This window comes from Plecotus auritus, assembly GCF_963455305.1.
Source record: "Plecotus auritus genome assembly, chromosome: 10".
NCBI lineage: Eukaryota > Metazoa > Chordata > Mammalia > Chiroptera > Vespertilionidae > Plecotus > Plecotus auritus.
Window position 1 is genome coordinate 16,568,441 of NC_137785.1, and position 17,275 is coordinate 16,585,715.

Consider the following 17,275-nt stretch of genomic DNA (forward strand, 5'->3'; position numbering starts at 1 on the left):
GCATTTCTCAGATGATTAGCGACTTTGAGCATGTTTTCATAAGTTGGTTATTTTTGAATGACTAAAAAGTGATAAACCAAGAAGAACAAGGGAATATGTAGAAAGTTTGTGGAAAAGAAATGTTGAGAACCATATTTTTTGTATGAATGCTAGAACCTGATTATGGGCATATGCTTACACTTTAACCTAGCAAGGATTACTAACTATACTAATTAAAATAGAAGCTTTACAAAGAAGGCCCTCTATAACAGCTGCTGAGACATAGGAAATTTACTGATTAAACTTTCACTGTCTTCCTTGACTTTGGAATGTTTAGATGGTAATTGTAATTTATAGCATTGTATTCTTACAGCCTTGTTTCTGCATAAACCTTAAGATTATAGCTTCCAATTGCAAAACCAGCAGAAGTCAGATTAATAATGAATAGCACTTGAGTGTTTCCAATGGGAAGTATAGGGGCCATAGTAAATGGGAACCCATCTCATGGTCAGATGATAATAATTGAAGAGTTGTATAAGTTGCCCGCAAACTATGAGTAAATGTCAGACTAGAGGCAAAGTACAGAGAAATGAGACAGATAGCAAAGCTTGGATTATAGGTTAGAAATAATCCAGACTGTTTTCTTAGTGAAGGCCCATGGAACCTGCCTGCCTCCCATTTACTTCTTTTCACTTTTGAGAAAATTCAGCCTTGACTCCCATCCAAGGTTGCAGTCTTGGCCCATCCCCAATGGTCTGTTGTTCAGCAAGACAAATGCTTACACTAAGACTTCCTAGGAATGAGCCTCCTTAGCCCCGTGGGATCACATTATCCAATCCAGGTGTTGGTCATTAATGCCTCCTTTAGATTGACTTATGACCAAAATTTGAAAGTGTTGACATAAAAGGGCCCCATACTCAACCTGACAAGCTCAGGGGAGGCCTGCGGTGGGACTTACAAACTCAGAGATCTACAGTGACTACATAGGATGATGTGAAATGAAAATGTTCTAATGAAAAGTGAGCCATGGTGGGTAGTCCAGTCTTAGGCCTATCTCTTCCCTAACAAAGGCCAATCTTTAGTTTAATGCAGCCTGTCTACAGTAGCATACCTATGGAGCGTTTGTGTAATTTCTTTATTTCCAGACTTCCTACTGCACCGCAGAACTCCTTATTGTTATTGCCACGGCATTAATTGTTAACTGTTAAGTATTCTGCACCCTCCCATTTAAAATTAGTATGTGTCTACTTGTTTTACTTCTTATCCAATCTCAGAGATTTCCCCACTTTGTTTTCTCCCGCCTTCTAATATTTCAACAGTGGATTTCAGTTAACCCCTTATGCCTTCTGCTCTGATTGTAATGTATAAAATAAAAAGTGAAACTCCCATTTTCTGAAGCATTTTCTCAGTCCATTGAGTTTTGACTTTCTAGCAATTCTCATTAGTTTGGCTCAAATAAACTCATAAGATTTATCTACAGATTTAAACACTTCTTACATTGGCAGCCAAAAATTCCTACACACTTTACATACCTTCATCTCCTCAGGCAATTCCAGCTTCTAAGCAAGGTTTTGTCTATTTATTTATTTGTTTGTTTTTTTGTTTATTTATTTATTTTTATTGTTTAAAATATTACATATGGTAGTACATATATCTCCTTTTTTTCCCCATTGACCTTCTCTCTGCTTCCACTAACCCCTCCAGCATGCCCTCATGCCATCACCCCCCAGTGTCTTGTGTCCATTGGTTGTGCTTATGTACATGCATACAAGTCTTTTGGTTGATCTCTTTCCCCCTCTCCCCAACACTCCCCAGCCTTCCTGTTTAAATTGACAGTCTGTTCAATGCTTTAATGCCTCTGTATCTATCTTTTTGTTCATCCGGTTATAATTTTCTTTATTTTCCGTAAATGAGTGAGATCATGTGGTATTTTTTTTTCAGTGCCTGGCTTATTTCACTTAACATAATGCCCCTCAGATCCATCCATGCTTCTGCAAATGGTAAGAATTCCTTCTTCTTTAAAGCAGCATAGTATTCCATTGTGTAGATATACCAGAGTTTTCTAATCCACTCATCCCTTGATAGGCATTTAGGCTGTTTCTTAATCTTAACTTTGGTGAATTGTGCTGATATGAACATAGGGGTGCATATATCCTTACAGTTTGGTGTTTCTAGTTTCTTGGAATATATTTCTAGAAGTGGGATTACTGGGTCAAATGTGAGTTCCATTTTTAGTTTTTTGATGAAACTCCATACTGTTCCCACAGTGGCTGCACCAGTCTGCATTCCTACCAGCAGTGCACGAGGGTTCCTTTTTCTCTGCACACTCACCAGCACTTCTCATTTGTTGATTTGTTGATGACTGCCATTCTGACAGGTGTGAGATGGTACCCCATTGTTGTTTTGATTTGCATCTCTCGGATAATTAGTGACTTTGAGCATGTTTTCATATGTCTCCTGGCCTTCCTTTGTCTTCTTTCGAAAAGATTCTATTTAGGTCCGTTGCCCATTTTTTTATTGGATCATTTATGTTCTTTTTATTATGTTGTGTGAGTTTCCTGTAAATGTTGGAGATTAAACCTTTATCAGTGATAACATTTGCAAATATCTTTTCCCATACAGTGGGCTTTCTTGTTGTTTTGTTGATGGTTTATTTGCTGTGCAAAAGCTTTTTATTTTGATGTAGTCCCATTTGTTTATTTTCTCTTTAGTTTCCATTGCCCTAGGATTGGTGTCTGTGAAGAAATTGCTTCGGCCTATGTCTGAGATTTTTCTGCCTGTCGATTCCTCTAGTATTTTTATGGTTTCCCATCATATGTTTAAGGACTTTATCCATTTTGAGTTTATTTTTGTGTATGGTGTAAGTTGGTGATCTAGTTTCATTTTTTTGCATGTATCTGTCCAATTTTCCCAACACCATTTCTTGAAGAGACTGTCCTGACTCCATTGTATGTTCATGCCTCCTTTGTCAAATATTAATTGAGCATAGTGGTTTGGGTCGACATCTATGTTCTCTATTCTATTCCATTGGTCTATATATTTGTTCTTGTGCCAGTACCAGGCTGTTTTGAGAAAAGTGGCTTTGTAATACAGTTTGAAATCTGGTATTGAGATCCCACCTACTTTGTTTTTCTTTCTCAGGATTGCTCTGGCTATTCGGGGTCTATTTTTTTCCAGAGAATTTTTAGAGAGTTCTTTCTAGGTCTGTGAAATATGCCATTGGTATTTTAATGGGGAGTGCATTGAATCTATAGATTGCTTTGGTAGTATGGACATTTTAATGATGTTGATTCTACCAATCCATGAACATGGTATGTTCTTCCATCTGTTTATGTCTTCCTCTATCTTTTTTTTTTTTTTTTTTTTAGTGTCCTGTAGTTTTCCATGTATAGGCCTTTTACCTCCTTAGTTAAGTTTATTCCTAGGTATCTTAATTTTTTTGCTGTGATGGTAAATGGGATTGCTTTTTTGGTCTCTCTTTCTATAAGTTCACTATCGGTGTATAGAAATGCCATAGATTTCTTGGCATTAATTTTGTATCCTGCTATATTGCTGTATTTATTTATTAAGTCTAAAAGTTTTTTGATTGAATCTTTAGGGTTTTTTTATGTACAGTATCATGTCATCTGCAAATAAGGATAGTTTTACTTCTTCTTTCCCAATTTGGATGCCTTTTATTTCTTCTGCCTGTGTAATCGCAATGGCTAATACTTCCAGTACTATGTTGAACAAGAGTGGTGAGAGTGGGCATCCCTGTCTTTTTCCTGTTCTTAGAGGAAATGGTTTTAGTTTTTGCCCATTGAGTATGATGTTGGCTGAGGGTTTATTATATATGGCTTTTATTATGTTGAGGTATGATCCTTCTATTCCCACCTTGCTGAGAGTTTTTTATCAAAAATGTGTGCTGGATTTTGTCCAATGCTTTTTCTGCATCAATTGATATGACTATGTGTTTTTTATCTCTCAATTTGTTTATGTGATGTATCACGTTAATTGATTTGCGGATATTGTGCCATCCTTGCATCCCTGTGATAAATCCTACTTGGTCATGGTGTATTATTTTTCTGATGTACTCCTGGATCCGATTTGCTAGAATTTTGTTGAGGATTTCAGCAGCTATGTTCATGAGGGTTATTGGCCTGTAATTCTTTTTATTTGTGTTGTCTTTATCTGGTTTTGGGATTAGGGGGATGCTGGCTTCATAGAATGGGTATTGGAAGTGTTTCTTGCTCTTGAATTTTTTGGAATAGTCTGAGGAGGATAGGTTTTAGTTCTTCTTTGAATGATTAGTAAAACTACTCTGTGATGCTGTGTGGCCCCACGCTTTTGTTTCCTGCAAGCTTTTTGATGACTGCTTCAATTTGTTCCATAGTTATTGGCCTATTGAGATGATTAGATTCCTCCTGATTGAGTTTTGGAAGGTTACATTTTTCTGGAATATGTCCATTTTCTCCAGGTTGTACAGTTTGTTGGAATAGAGTTGTTCATAGTATTTTTAAACAATCCTTTGTATTTCTTTGTGGCCTGTTGTTATTTCTCCTCTTTCATTTCTGATTTTGTTTATTTGGGTCTTGTCTCTTTGCTTCATGGTGAGCCTGGCTAGAGGTTCATTAATCTTGTTTATCCTTTCAAGGAACCAGCTGTGGGTTTTGTTTATCTTTTGTATTTTTTTTTATGGTCTCTATGTTGTTTATCTCCACTCTGATCTTTATTATTTTCTTCCTTCTGCTGACACTAGGCTTCTCTTGTTGCTCTCATTCGTAGTCTTTAAGTTGTAGGGTTAGATAATTTATTACCAATTTTTTACCAATGTTTCTTTCTTTCTTTCTTTCTTTTCTTTCTTTTTTTTTTTTTTCTTGAGGCAGGCCTGTAGAGCTATGAACTCCCCTCTCAAGACTGCTTTCATTGTGTCTCATAGATTTTGGATTGTTGTGTTTTCATTGTCATTTGTTGCCATGATGCTTTTTATTTCTTCTTTAAACTCTCTGGTAACGCAGTCATTGTTTAATAGCATACTATTTAGTCTCCATGTGTTTGATTTTTTGGATTGTTTTTATTGTAGTTGATTTCCAGTTTTATGACATTGCGATCTGAGAAGATGCTTGATATGATTTCTATCTTCTTGAATTTGAAGAGACTTTGCCTGTGACTCAATATATGGTCTATCTTTGAAAATGACCCATGTGCACTTGAGAAGAATGTACATTCTGTGGCTTTGGGGTGAAATATTCTGAAGATGTCAAGTAATTCCATCTGGTCTAGTGAGTCACTTAGGATTGGTGTTTCTTTGCTGATTTTTTGTTTAGAGAATTTGTCCAATGGTGATAGTGGGGTATTAAAGTCCCCTACTATGATTGTATTGCTGTCAGTCTCTCCCTTGATATCCTCCATGAGTGTTTTTTTTTTATATATATATTTAGGTGCTCCTGTATTGAGTGCGTATATGTTTACCAGAGTTATTTCTTCTTGTTGCATTGCTCACTTTATTATTATGAAGTGGTCTTCCTTATCGCTTGTTAGGTCCTTCACTTTGAGATCTAATTTGTCAGATATAAGTATTACTACCCCAGCTTTTTTTCATTTCCATTCACCTGAAAACCTTGTTCCTTCCCTTTATCCTCTGTCTGTGTGTGTCTTTTTTTCTAAGGTGGGTTTCCTGTAGACAGTAGAAATATGGATCAAGTTTTCATATCCAATCTCTTACCGTATGTCTTTTGATTGGGGCATTTAATCTATTTGCATTTAAAGTTATTATTGACAGGTGCTTGTTTTTCACCCTTTTTATTCATTAGCCCCATGTTCCTTCTTTGCTTCCTATTTCTGCTTTTTACAGCAGACCCTTTAGCATTTTTTGCATTGCTAGTTTGGTGGTAATAAACTCCCTTAGTCCTTTTTTGTCTGTGAAGCTCCTGATTTCACCCTTATTTTGATTGATAGCCTTGCTGGGTACACTATTCTTGGAATCAGACCCTTCTTTTGCATGACTTTGTATATATCATTCCATTGTCTTCTGGCCTGATGTTTTTCTGTTGAGAAGTTAGTTGCTAGTCTGATGGGGGATCCTTTGAAGGTAACTTTCTGTCCCTCTGTGGCTGCTTTTAAGATTCTTACTTTGTCGTTGGTGTTTGCTAATTTAATTATAATGTGCCTTGGCGTTGGTCTTTTGGGGTTCATTTTGCTTGGGACTCTGGGCTTCTTGGATTTGTGTGGGGTTTTTCTTCCTTATATCAGGGAAGTTTTCTGTCATTATTGCTTCAAACAGTTTTTCTATTTCTTGCTCATTTTCCTTTCCTTCTGGCACCCATATTATGTGGATGTTATTTTGTTTTGAGTTGTCCCAAAGTTCCCTTATGCTCTCCTCCTGCTTTTAAGTTTTTTTTTTTTTTTCCAGAAGCTGCTCTACTTGGGTATTTTTTTCTACCATGTCTTCTAGCTCACAGATGCAGTCCTCTGCTTCTTCTAGTCTACTGTTGACGCTTTCTATTGAGTTCTTTACAGCAGCGATGTCATTTTTTCATTTCCTCTTGGTTCTTCTTTATTTCCTCTTGGTTCTTACAAATATTGTTGAATTTGTCTTCCATTCTTTTCATCCACCTTATGACCATTTCTCTGGATTCTTTCTCTGACAGGTTGCTTGTCTCCATTTCGTTTACTTCCTTTTCTGGTGATGCCTGCTTTTCTGTCATATGCAGGTTGTTTTTCTATCTCCCCATGATCTCTCCCTTTTCCAGGTGTCTTGTTATGTGGTTCTCTCTCTCCTGCGTTGATTTAAAGGCACAAAATACAACACAACATGGCACAATAAACACGCTACTGAACACAAATGTATTCACAATACTAATAATCCCAAATAAAGGTGACCACCAGCGAAAAGAGAATTAGAGGATAAGAAAGAAAGAAGAAGAGAAAAAAAGAAAAAAAGAGAGAAAAAGGAGGGAAAAAATGAAAATGGGAAAAGGAGAAAAAAGTAAGAGAGAAAAGAAAGGCAATAAAAAAGAAGAGGGAAAAAACCTATTTATATGGGGAGAAATCTCTAATAGAACGCCACAAATCCCAACAAATGCTAGCAACAAATACCTAGAGATGAATACAAACAACAACTAATATCAAGTGAGGTAAGGGAAAACAGAAGCAAGAAACAAGCAAAACAAAAAGAAAAAGCAAAACAATCTCACAAACAGGCATAAAGAAAAGGGTATAATCCACAATCAAGCAAACAACAACAAAAAGACAGAGAGAAAGAAAATTTTTGGATAGTGAAGAAAGAGAAGAGAGAGGTGTGTGTGGACTTGGAGCAGGGGATTGGAAATTAGATATATAAGTGGGATGAAATTTTAACAGGGGGTAAAAAGAAGGAATAGGGAAAATCTAAAGCAGGAATAGGGGAAGAGAAACAGGACAACAAAAGGGGAAAAGTGAGGAAGAGAGTGTTGGCCTAAAGGTAAAGTTGAGATAGAGTAAAATGATGCTAAAGGAAAGATGAAAATAGAATGTAGAACACAAATACCAAAATAAAAAAAAAGAAAAAAGAAAATGACTCTTTTTACAAAAAAGGTAAAATAGTAGCAGTAATAATACTGATTGAAAATAAAAATGTAATAATTAAAAAGGTAAAATCAAGTGAGGAAAAAAATTTAGTTTTTTAAGTAAAAGATGAAAAAATAAAAATGTGCAGCAGTGAAGGTCATTCACTTCCAATACTGTTCTGTTTTGCAGGCCTGTTTCCTAGTCAGGACAGTATTGAAGGTCCCTGCGTTATACTGATACTCCGTGTTGTAGGCCACAGTCCTGATTTTAAAGCAGGCAGTACGTCTTTATTTCTTATACTCCTTTGTGTTTACATAAGAGTCAATTTGTGATTCAACCCCTGGGTGGCAGTGTTTCTGGATTGACGTCCAGGTCTATAGGTCCTCTCTAGCTAATGCTTAGATTTTGTTTCCCCTGTGGCACTGAATGCCAGTTTGGGGAATGGGTTGCCCCAGGACTGGTTCTCTGATGGTTATTCCCCACTCTGATTCCCAGGTTCCACAAAAACAACTTTCCCCTGCAGTCTCTTAGAGTGTCCCTAACTGGGTGATCCTATGTATTGGGCTTAGTAATCAAAAGCAAGGATTTAAACAGAAAAAAAAGGAGGGAGAAAAAAGAGCCAGCATAATTGTGCAAACTCCGGCGCTGCGCACAAGTCTGTGTAGTCTTTTTTTCCTTTGGGACTAAGCAGCCCACACACTTTTAAAACTTTTATACAGTCCTTTTGCGCACAGTTCAGCCATGGGTTGATTTTTAGAGTTCCCTTCTTTAAGCAGCTCTGCAGATCCCTTTCCACGTTCCTGGATCATTCCAAGCCAAATGACTGTGGATTTTTCTGGTCGCAGACTTCCCAGGTCCTCCAGCTACTGCAGTCGGAGTTTCTCTCTCCTGCAGGGACCACAGACCTCACATTATCCCAGGCAAAGTCTGACCTTACTGTGAGGGAGTGCAGAGCTCCTCTGAATCCACATGCTTGCGCCACTTTGAAAAGCTGTTCTCGGGTTCGCAGCTGTTTGCTGGGTCCATAGTTGTAGTTTTCAGATTCCTGATAACATCCAGAGTCCCTTTCAAGATGGCGCATTCTCCATGTCAGATCTGTTCACTCCTGGAGGGAACCCAGCAGAAGTGGGGGCTGCCCGTACAGGGGAACCCCGTCTGGCCTTCCCCAACAGTCTGCTGGAGTATAGCTGTCCCTCAACTCACCAACAAACACTCCCCATGCGACCACACACTCTCCCTTTCTTCTCTCACTCACACACTATCTTGCAGTCTGCCTTCCTGTTGGCACCCATCTTCCAGCAATGTACTGTCACTATTTTTAACTGGTATGATAGTACACCTCTCACCAGGCAACACTTGGTTGTGCGGTTTCCCGGAGTACTCCTTGCTCAGGGCTTATTCCCTTACTTGGGAGGAAAAAGGAACGAAAAGACAGAAAGGGGACCGAAACCGGTTTCTGAGCATCTTCCCGCAAGCACAGCCAGCTTGGGAAGCAAGGTTTTGTCTTTATGGTGACCTGCCCTTACCTTGCATGTATCCAGAGGCCTGTCAGAGTTTCTTCAACACCACAAAAGACACTCTTAACACCCTTATAAATCATAAAATTCCAAGTATTTTGTTGCTCAGTTCTAAGAACCAGGAAATAACACCAAATATCTTTCTTTGATATCACATAGGGAAACTGAAGTTTTTTGAGGTGGGATCACTTGCCTAGAGTCCCACAGCTTGAATGGGGACTCAGACATGCCATATATTGGCACATGGCATTTATGTTCCACCCTTTTCCATGTTCCCTCCTGTACCAGGTATATTGAAAGGTTAAATACTCCATTCCACCCTCCTTGTGATTAAGAATCCAGAAGTGAATTAAACTCAGCCTCTGAGATGAACTTGTGTGTAATTTGGAACCTGGAAAGGTGATGGGCCTCTTATTTCTGCTACTGTGTTGACTGATGCATGGCCGCTGGCAGACACAACTAATTCTTTACCTGTGGGAGGGGGCTGTGCCAGCATGACCTTAAAACCCAACTTCCAGTGGAAACTCTTTAACTTCCATTTCTCTAGCCCTTTAATAATTTTATAAGCTCTTAATTCTTTGTGCGAAAGACTTTTCTACACAAATATTTATGGAATGTTTATCTACGAGCCTGTCTCTCCTTACAGGTTAAACTCCATGAGCACAGGGCCCACGTATTTACTGCTCTCTGTGGCGTTCTGAGGGCCCAGTCCTGAACTGAAACACCAGAGATACTTAGTAAACTCTCATTAAATGGATGAGGGAAACCATATAAGGAAAGCCTGTCACCCTTTATGACACTTGCAGTCAGATCATGTTCCTCATCCACATGAAGGCCATGGTGTCACCTGGGAAGAGGAGACAGCCTTTTTTTATACAGGGATGTCCCAGGGTCTGGTGTGTACTCCACTTACCATCAGGAAAGGGGGACAGGAACCTCCTAACAGTGAGGGGTCAGAACACTCTGATTTCATTGCCAGGAAATCACAGCCCTCTCCACATCTCATCTCTTCAGGGCCTGGAAAGCAGCCCATGCTCTTCCTTTTAACACAGATCCCTGACTTGGCAGACATTCTGGATTCTCCATCCCAGGTAGAGTTTCTACCAAGGCAGGAGCGTGCTCACCCTCACCTCAAGGAAATTAGGGGATGACTCCCCATCCCCAAGGTCCCTGGTGTGTGTACAGCTGCCTATGGCCTCTAAAGACATCTCAGCAGCCCACGGTGTCCTGGGGAACAAGGAGAACTTCCTCAGCAGGATGGGAAAGGAGAACCCAGGATCTGGGGTTGCTTCCTTCTCAGAGGTGCTGAGGGTCCCTCAGGGTCCTCCCCTCCCTTAACAGTAGAACCCACAGAGTCCCCAGAGTGACACTCCATATGGAGCTGCTCCAGAACCTGGGCCCAGTGGGGAGCCCTAGAGCAGATGAAGGACAGGGACACAGGGGACTGGATGCAACATCCCAATACTGTGATGGGAAACACAGAGGGCATTTTGGGGATCAATGATCCAGGCCAGCACCCTCTCCCAAAAGAGCCCTCACCAGGCCATGGCTTTGAAAACCTGGAAAAGCACATCTTCCTGAAACAGCATATCCACCAGAGGGGACAGCTTTCTGGTCACTGGACTCAATACTCTGGACAAAGCCAGTCCTTTCACTGGGCCCAGCCTGCCCTGGGATGCAGTGGGGAGCTATGAGACACTCAGGGACCGGGCCCTGGATCGCTGGAACTTCGTCTAGAGGTCAGAGCTCACCTTTGTCCAGTTCTCACAGTGACCTCCCAAGTTTAGGAGCCTGGTCAGCATTCCTAGTGCAGTACCTGACATTGCCTGCAGGTCTCCTTTTGCCTTCTAGGGAGTGATATTGAGACGCACCTACAAAACACAGGAAATGCACACTAGAACTGGGCTTTGGCTAAGGAGGTGCAGAAGCAGATCTATTTCCATGCCCTGACTAGTAGATTTTTCTGGGCCCCTCTGTCATGCCTGCGCTGTCCCACCTGCTCTTTCCAGAAACTGTGAATGAAAAAGGGGCTGTGCAAAAATCTTGATAAGCCCAGGGGGCCCCATGGCAGGCCTCACAAGCTCATTGACACACAGTGTGGTCTGATCACAAATGCCTAACAGGGCAGGTGATGGCAGGTAGTCATGTCACAGAACCACAGCTTACTTAGCAAATGTCAGACTTTACGTTAAGTGAGCCCTTTCCCTGTTCTTATGCATCATGGATAACATACCTTTGACATCACATACCTCTAGCAAATTTTCTTTGCTAGACTCATGGAAGGCAGAGCCTGTGGTGCCAGAATCCAAGACCACAGAGCTCTCATGTTGCCTGGTTCCCTGCACAGCCTCTATATGTGCTGTAAATGTTAACTATCCTGACCCTCCAAAGTAAAAATAATACATGTTTCTCCATTTTGCTTTTTATTTATTTTTAGAAATCTCCCTGCTATCCTTTCTCTCACTTTCGAATAGATTTCATGCAACTTTTTTCATCTTCTCCTTTGATTATAATGTATAAAATAAACCACAAAACTGCTGTTCATCTCAGGATTTGAGATCTTGCTTGCAGTCATATGACATCAATTTAGCTGAAATACTCATAACAATCCTCCACAGGTTTGGACATTTCTTACCTTGAGACCGTGTAAGGACAGCTGCTTTTTGAGGGATCTCTATGTTGCTCCCCAACTCATAACTGGATCCACACATGGGCGAGATGAAGTGACCTCAAAAAAGTCCGCCAGGCAGAGGTCAGAGGCTGACCGAATAGTCAGGGAAGATTTGGACAGGGTCAACCAACAAAGAGAGGGAGGGTCTCCTTGAAAACATTACCCAAGGACCATGGAGCCCACAGCCACCTGAGCTCCCACCACAGTCCTTGCTTTGCACCTTATCTTTCACACCTGGAAACTGCATGTCCTCCTGATACCCGTGGTGATGGGGTCTCTTTCTCTGGAAACAATGGCCAGACTGGTGACAACCTGAGAAAGAGGGAGGGTCCCTCTGCAGTCATCACTTAGCTTGACCCCTTCTCACCGTCAGTCACCTCTGTGGCCTTCCTGATGGGAGGAAATAGCATCTTCTCAGCACAACTGAGAACAGAGGGTAGACCTGGTGCCCAGCTGTGTTTCTGGGTCACAACCAGAAATAATCCCCAGTTTGGGGCCTGTGGGACTCTCTGTGTGGTGCTGACAGACCCAAGATCAAGATGAAGCAGAGGCAAATGCTGGTGTGAGGGGGTCAGTCCCTCAGGAGGACATGTGCCCCCATAAGCCTTGCCATTGCAAGTGGGCTCCACAGGCCAGTAAGACCCACCTCCCCTGAGAGCCTGTCAGATGCAATGTCTCTGGTCCACTGCACACCTGCTGAGTCAGAATCTGCATTTTAAGAGGATCTGGAGACCCTCCCTGTGACAGGAGAGGGACATGGCCCCCCGCCCTCACATCATAGGGTCTCATTCTGGCATCCCTGCAAGCTGGTCAGCTGCTGAAAGCAGCCTTTCTAAAATATAACCTGGGCCTACAATGTAGAGCCGGGACATTCCTTTGACAATATTCCTGAGGGGTGCCCAGACCTCTTACTCTGAAGGGAAAAATAAAATGTGCACTGATAGGGAGCTGTGGAGAATGACCAAGAACTGGGTGGCCCAGGGTAGTGCTTTTGTGGGCACGTGTCTGTGCATGTGTGTGTTTGTGTTGGTATGTGTGTGTGTTGTCAGATACTGCAGCAGTTTCCAGGAAACCAAAATATAGAGTAAAGATAAACTGAAAAGGGCAAGAGGGTTGGCGAAAATGAGGGCAGAGAGAGGGCAGGTCTTGGGCCCTGACCCCGCCCTGGCCCACATGACCAGGGAGGTTATTTTGCCCCAGGAGGAGGCTCAGCACACAAGAAGGAGAGACAGCACATCCCACCAGTCTGGACAGAGGAGCCTGGGAGCCTTACTGGACCTCAGGCTCTTCTCTCAGAGGGAGGGACAGAGCAGTCAGCAGTCACCATGGAGTTCCCTGCAGCCTCTGCCCACAGAGGACTTGTCCCCTGGCTGGGGCTCCTGCTGGCTGGTAAGGAGGGAACAATCCCTGGGAATGGAAGGGAGGTTGGGAGTCCGATAGTGGAAAGAACTCCTGAGGAGGACAGCACTCTGGGAGGGGAGGAAGGGCTTCTCTTTGGACCTGAGTGAAAGGACAGGGGCGCAGAGTAGGATGAGACAGGGGGCTCAGCAACAGGAAAATCTCATGATGTGGAAGTCGTGAGGGACAGGAAAACCTCAATTTGCTATTCATTTGCTAAGTTATTCATCACAGGGTATTGAATTTTGACAACTGACCGCAGTAATAACAATTTATTTCAGGTGATAGCACAAACATTTTAACCAGGGGTGCTAAACATTGTCCTCACCAACAACTTCAAATATGGGGAAACACAACATGGGTCATGGTCAAGTCTGGGAACACCCATTCATGCACCCACAGGTGTTTGCAGCCTATTGTAGGCACTTGGGGGCTCAAGATCACAAAATCCCCTGCCCACTTGCAGCTTACTGTATATGGGAGAAAACAGACAGGAAGAGATCTACTTGTGACATCAGGTACCCACAAGTGCCCAGAAATGCACAGAGCGGGGACAGGTCAGAGAGGAAGATAGAGGGTCTTTAGAGGACATGGTCAGGGAAGGTCTTCCAAGAAGGCCGCTGAGTGTCAACAGGTATCTGAGGGCAGTAAGGAGGACAGCCACACAGACAGCAGGGAAAGAGAATTCAAAACAAAAAGCATAGGTTCCGAGGTGCAGAAGCAATGGTGGCCAAGTTGCTCACCTTGACCAAGGAGATGCACACACAAACTCATGCACAGACCAAGGCTGAGAGATGAAGAGAAATGCTCATCTCTCCATCCCAATACTAGATCAAAATACTGATCAATTTCTCTTTTCCCTTCTCGTCTTCCTCTTAGCCTTCTGGATCCCGGGCACCATTTCGCAATTTGCTATTGTCACGACCCGTGCTGTTGAAGGGCAGGATGTGATTCTACGTACCCAAAATCCGCCTCCTGATGTTGTAGGCTTCATGTGGTTCAGGGGAACAGAGATGCTTTACACTAATTTTATTGCGTCTATTGCAGTGAGAGAAAGTGGATTTACACCAGGGCCAGAATACAGTGGTCGAGAGACAGCAAACCCTGACGGAACCCTGATCATAAGAAAAGTCATTCCGAGGGACCTAGGACTCTACTTGGTAGTAGCTGTCCTTCCCAAAGGGAAAATAGCAATGGGATTTGGACGGCTCAATGTATACGGTGAGTGATAGCTCTCTGACCTCTAGGTGTCTGGTGGGGTGAATTCTACTTCACACACAGGACTGCCAGCCCTGGACTCCCCTCCCTCCCCCTCTGCATCACGTCCCATGATGGGTTTGGGCATTTAGTGCAGGACACACAGAGTGGAGACAAACTAAGGTCAGAGTTCCCTTCCCAGATTCCAGCCCCACAGACATTCACCACAGAGAGAAGGACCAATTTGATGGGAGTGAGTCAGCAGAGGGAGACCAGTCTCAGTCCAGGTCCCCTTTCCCTGATCATGACCCTGAGATAGACCCTGCAGGGCTCTGTGCGGACCTGGCCTGAGGGGCTCCCTGGGTTCTTCACAGAGAAGTTCAGCTTGGGCAGCCCCTCTCCAGGACCCTGTCACATGTCCTGCCTCCAGAGACCCTGGGGATCCTGTGTCTGGTTGGGTTTTGCCTCCTGGGAAGGGCTGAGTGAGAGCAACTGTTTCCCATGTGCCAGAGTCACAAGGCTCTTGAGCTGGTCACCAGTTGGGGCTCAACCCTAAGAGCCATGTCTGGGCAGAGTTGGAGCCTGATCCTTCACCTGAGACTGTGTGTGGAGAACACAACTGGACAAGCTCCACAGATTAATAGCTGACTGTTCTGGGGGACTTAGGAGTCCAGAGAAAGGTTAGTGTCCCAAGGGAGGAGTAGGAGTAAAGGTTCCCCTGGCAGCTGCTCATCCACCAGAGATCAGCCCAGGACATTCTCTCGTGAAGTCCATCAATAAAAAATGCCTCTTATTTGAGCAGTTTTCCTTCCCAATATGTATGTCAGATACTGTGAATATTTTATGATTAGTACAATGTCAGCCTGGCAGTGCTGACATTTCCCATTTTACTTCACTGAGGGAAAAGTGAAGCAGAAGGAGAAAGAGTCCCTAAGCAGAGTCACAAAGACCATGAGAAATTGATCTGAGTCACTTGAGGTCTATCTGCAGCCATAGCCCCATTTTTCCTCCAATCCCAGTGGCCTTATGAGATGTCTTTGGATCCCTAGATCAATCATTGGTTCATATCCTTCCTTCTTAGGGGTCTTCAGTTCAGAGGGGTAGATTTGGTCTGGGGAGTGATGGCAAATTTAGAATTATTTAATTTTTATTGTGGAACCAAATTATCTTCATAACAATCAGATTCAGGGCGAAATCATTGAGGCAGGAGCAGGGTCCCAGGTCTAAAGCCCACACTCAATCATTCTCACCCTCTATTTCTTCGCAGAGCCACTGATTGTGCCCACACTCCTAGCCAGCAACACCACAGTCACAGAGAATGTGGATGCTGTGGTCCTGACTTGCTACACAAATGCGGTCCTCACCTTCTGGTTATACAATGCTAGGAATCTGCCGTTCACGGAGAGGATGAAGCTGTCCTGGGATCACAGAACCCTCACCATAGACCCTGTCAGGAGAGAGGATGCTGGGAACTACCAGTGTAAAGTCTCCAACCTCATCGACGCCTTTGAAAGTGCGCCTGTACAGTTAGATGTCAAGTACTAGTTATCCTCCTCCCTTTCCCTATGTTCTAAAACTAAAAAAAAAAAAAAAAAAAAAAAAAAAAAAAGTGCCTATTAGATTTCTTGTGGTTGTGGAAATTGCTTAGAAGACTTGCTTTGAATCAATAAATACTAAAAAATGTGAGCTGGCATTATCATTATTGTTGACGAATGTAACAATAGCACATTGGATCCCATCTCTGGTTGGTCACATTTGCACCATCTCTACAATGAAGGGGACACCATATGCTTCACAGGAATCTGAGCTCTCTCCCATTTCCAGGGAGACATGTGGAGGGTGCCTGGACACTTGTGATGATGGGAATAGACAAGAGAACACCTATGTCAGATGCAACAGTGACCTTTGCCTTCCCCCAAATTACTAACGCTCTCTAGAGCATTCTTATGTTTATGGAAATAGACTTAATTGCATAAGTTAAGTAGCACCATGGCCTTTTGTTGATAGAATAGAATTGGAAAAGTTGGCAATATTAGCAAGGATTAGCAAATGTCCTAGTTCAAACAGAATTATAAACGACCTCACCTTTTATGGAGATAATTTTGACCTGAAGAAGACTTACTTGTAATCTCTTTGAGAGGAGGGCATCACTCAAAACTAGAGAGACTGCAGGTGAAGTGTAACGATGAGGTCGCCTAACCTCAAGAGGCTGTTAAATCTCCCATCTCAGGTTTCATAGAGAAACCTGCATCAGAGCAAACTATAAGGTGAATGTCACTTCCTCTGCACTTAGGTTATTAATCAGGGCAAATTGAATGACACCAGCCATATATGGGATAGGATCAAAATACTCTTCTTCCTTGGAGATGTTGTTTGATCAAAGGGAAGGTTGACTGTAGAGAGAAATGTAATGTCTCCATGGAAAACTCCGGAAGCACAGCCTTCTGGGAGATCAGATGCTATCTCTGTTCAGTCTCTCAGCTATTTTGCATCTATTTATAAATGGCTGGGAACTTGCACTTTTTTTTTATAAATTGTAGGAACTGATGGTGATTCAAACTGGGTCTTGGATGAAAAGATTTAGTTGTGTTTCCCTCCGCTGTGGAGAAAATAGCTGTGTTATGAACCAGAGGCCTCATTATTCCCTCACAGTCTCTAACCTTTCTTCCTGACTAGGCCTCTTACCCCTATTTTTTGAGAGCATTTCCTTTAGAAATGTAACTGCAATTTGTAATTGCCGATTCTTTCTCTGTCCTTTTGAAATATACCCAAGTCTCCTTAAAAGCTTCTTGCCTCCTGGCTGGAGTGGCTCAGTGGTTGAGCATCAACCCAGGAACCAGGAGGTCATGGTTCAATTTCCAGTCAGGGCACAAGCCTTTGTTTCAGGGTTGATCCCCAGTAGGGGTGTGCAGGAAGCAGCCAATCAATGATTCTCTGTCACCATTGCTGTTTCTATGTCTCTCCCCTTCTCCCTTCCTCTCTCGCA

The 17,275-nt window shown here is 42.6% G+C and overlaps 1 protein-coding gene across 2 annotated transcripts; it reads left to right on the top strand.

The window, feature by feature from the left end:
• Positions 1–12,913: 12,913 nt before the first annotated feature.
• Positions 12,914–15,974, top strand: LOC308235666 (cell adhesion molecule CEACAM21-like). Of its 2 annotated transcripts, none has more exons than XM_080644701.1 (3): positions 12,914–13,083; positions 13,972–14,313; positions 15,557–15,974. In XM_080644701.1, the coding sequence occupies exons 1-3, from the start codon at positions 13,020–13,022 to the stop codon at positions 15,832–15,834; spliced, it is 684 nt and encodes a 227-aa protein (XP_080500827.1). In that variant the 5' UTR covers positions 12,914–13,019; the 3' UTR covers positions 15,835–15,974. The 2 variants fall into 2 exon arrangements, with proteins under 2 accessions (XP_080500827.1, XP_080500828.1); XM_080644702.1 differs by having other exon boundaries at positions 14,140–14,313.
• Positions 15,975–17,275: the final 1,301 nt, after the last annotated feature.

Excerpts from the sequence above, each read along its gene's own strand:
- LOC308235666 (XM_080644701.1), top strand. The coding sequence starts at position 13,020 with ATGGAGTTCCCTGCAGCCTCTGCCCACAGAGGACTTGTCCCCTGGCTG. Across the intron at positions 13,084-13,971 it reads GCTGGGGCTCCTGCTGGCTG|CCTTCTGGATCCCGGGCACC; the intron begins GTAAGGAGGGAA and ends TCTTCCTCTTAG. Across the intron at positions 14,314-15,556 it reads TGGACGGCTCAATGTATACG|AGCCACTGATTGTGCCCACA; the intron begins GTGAGTGATAGC and ends ATTTCTTCGCAG.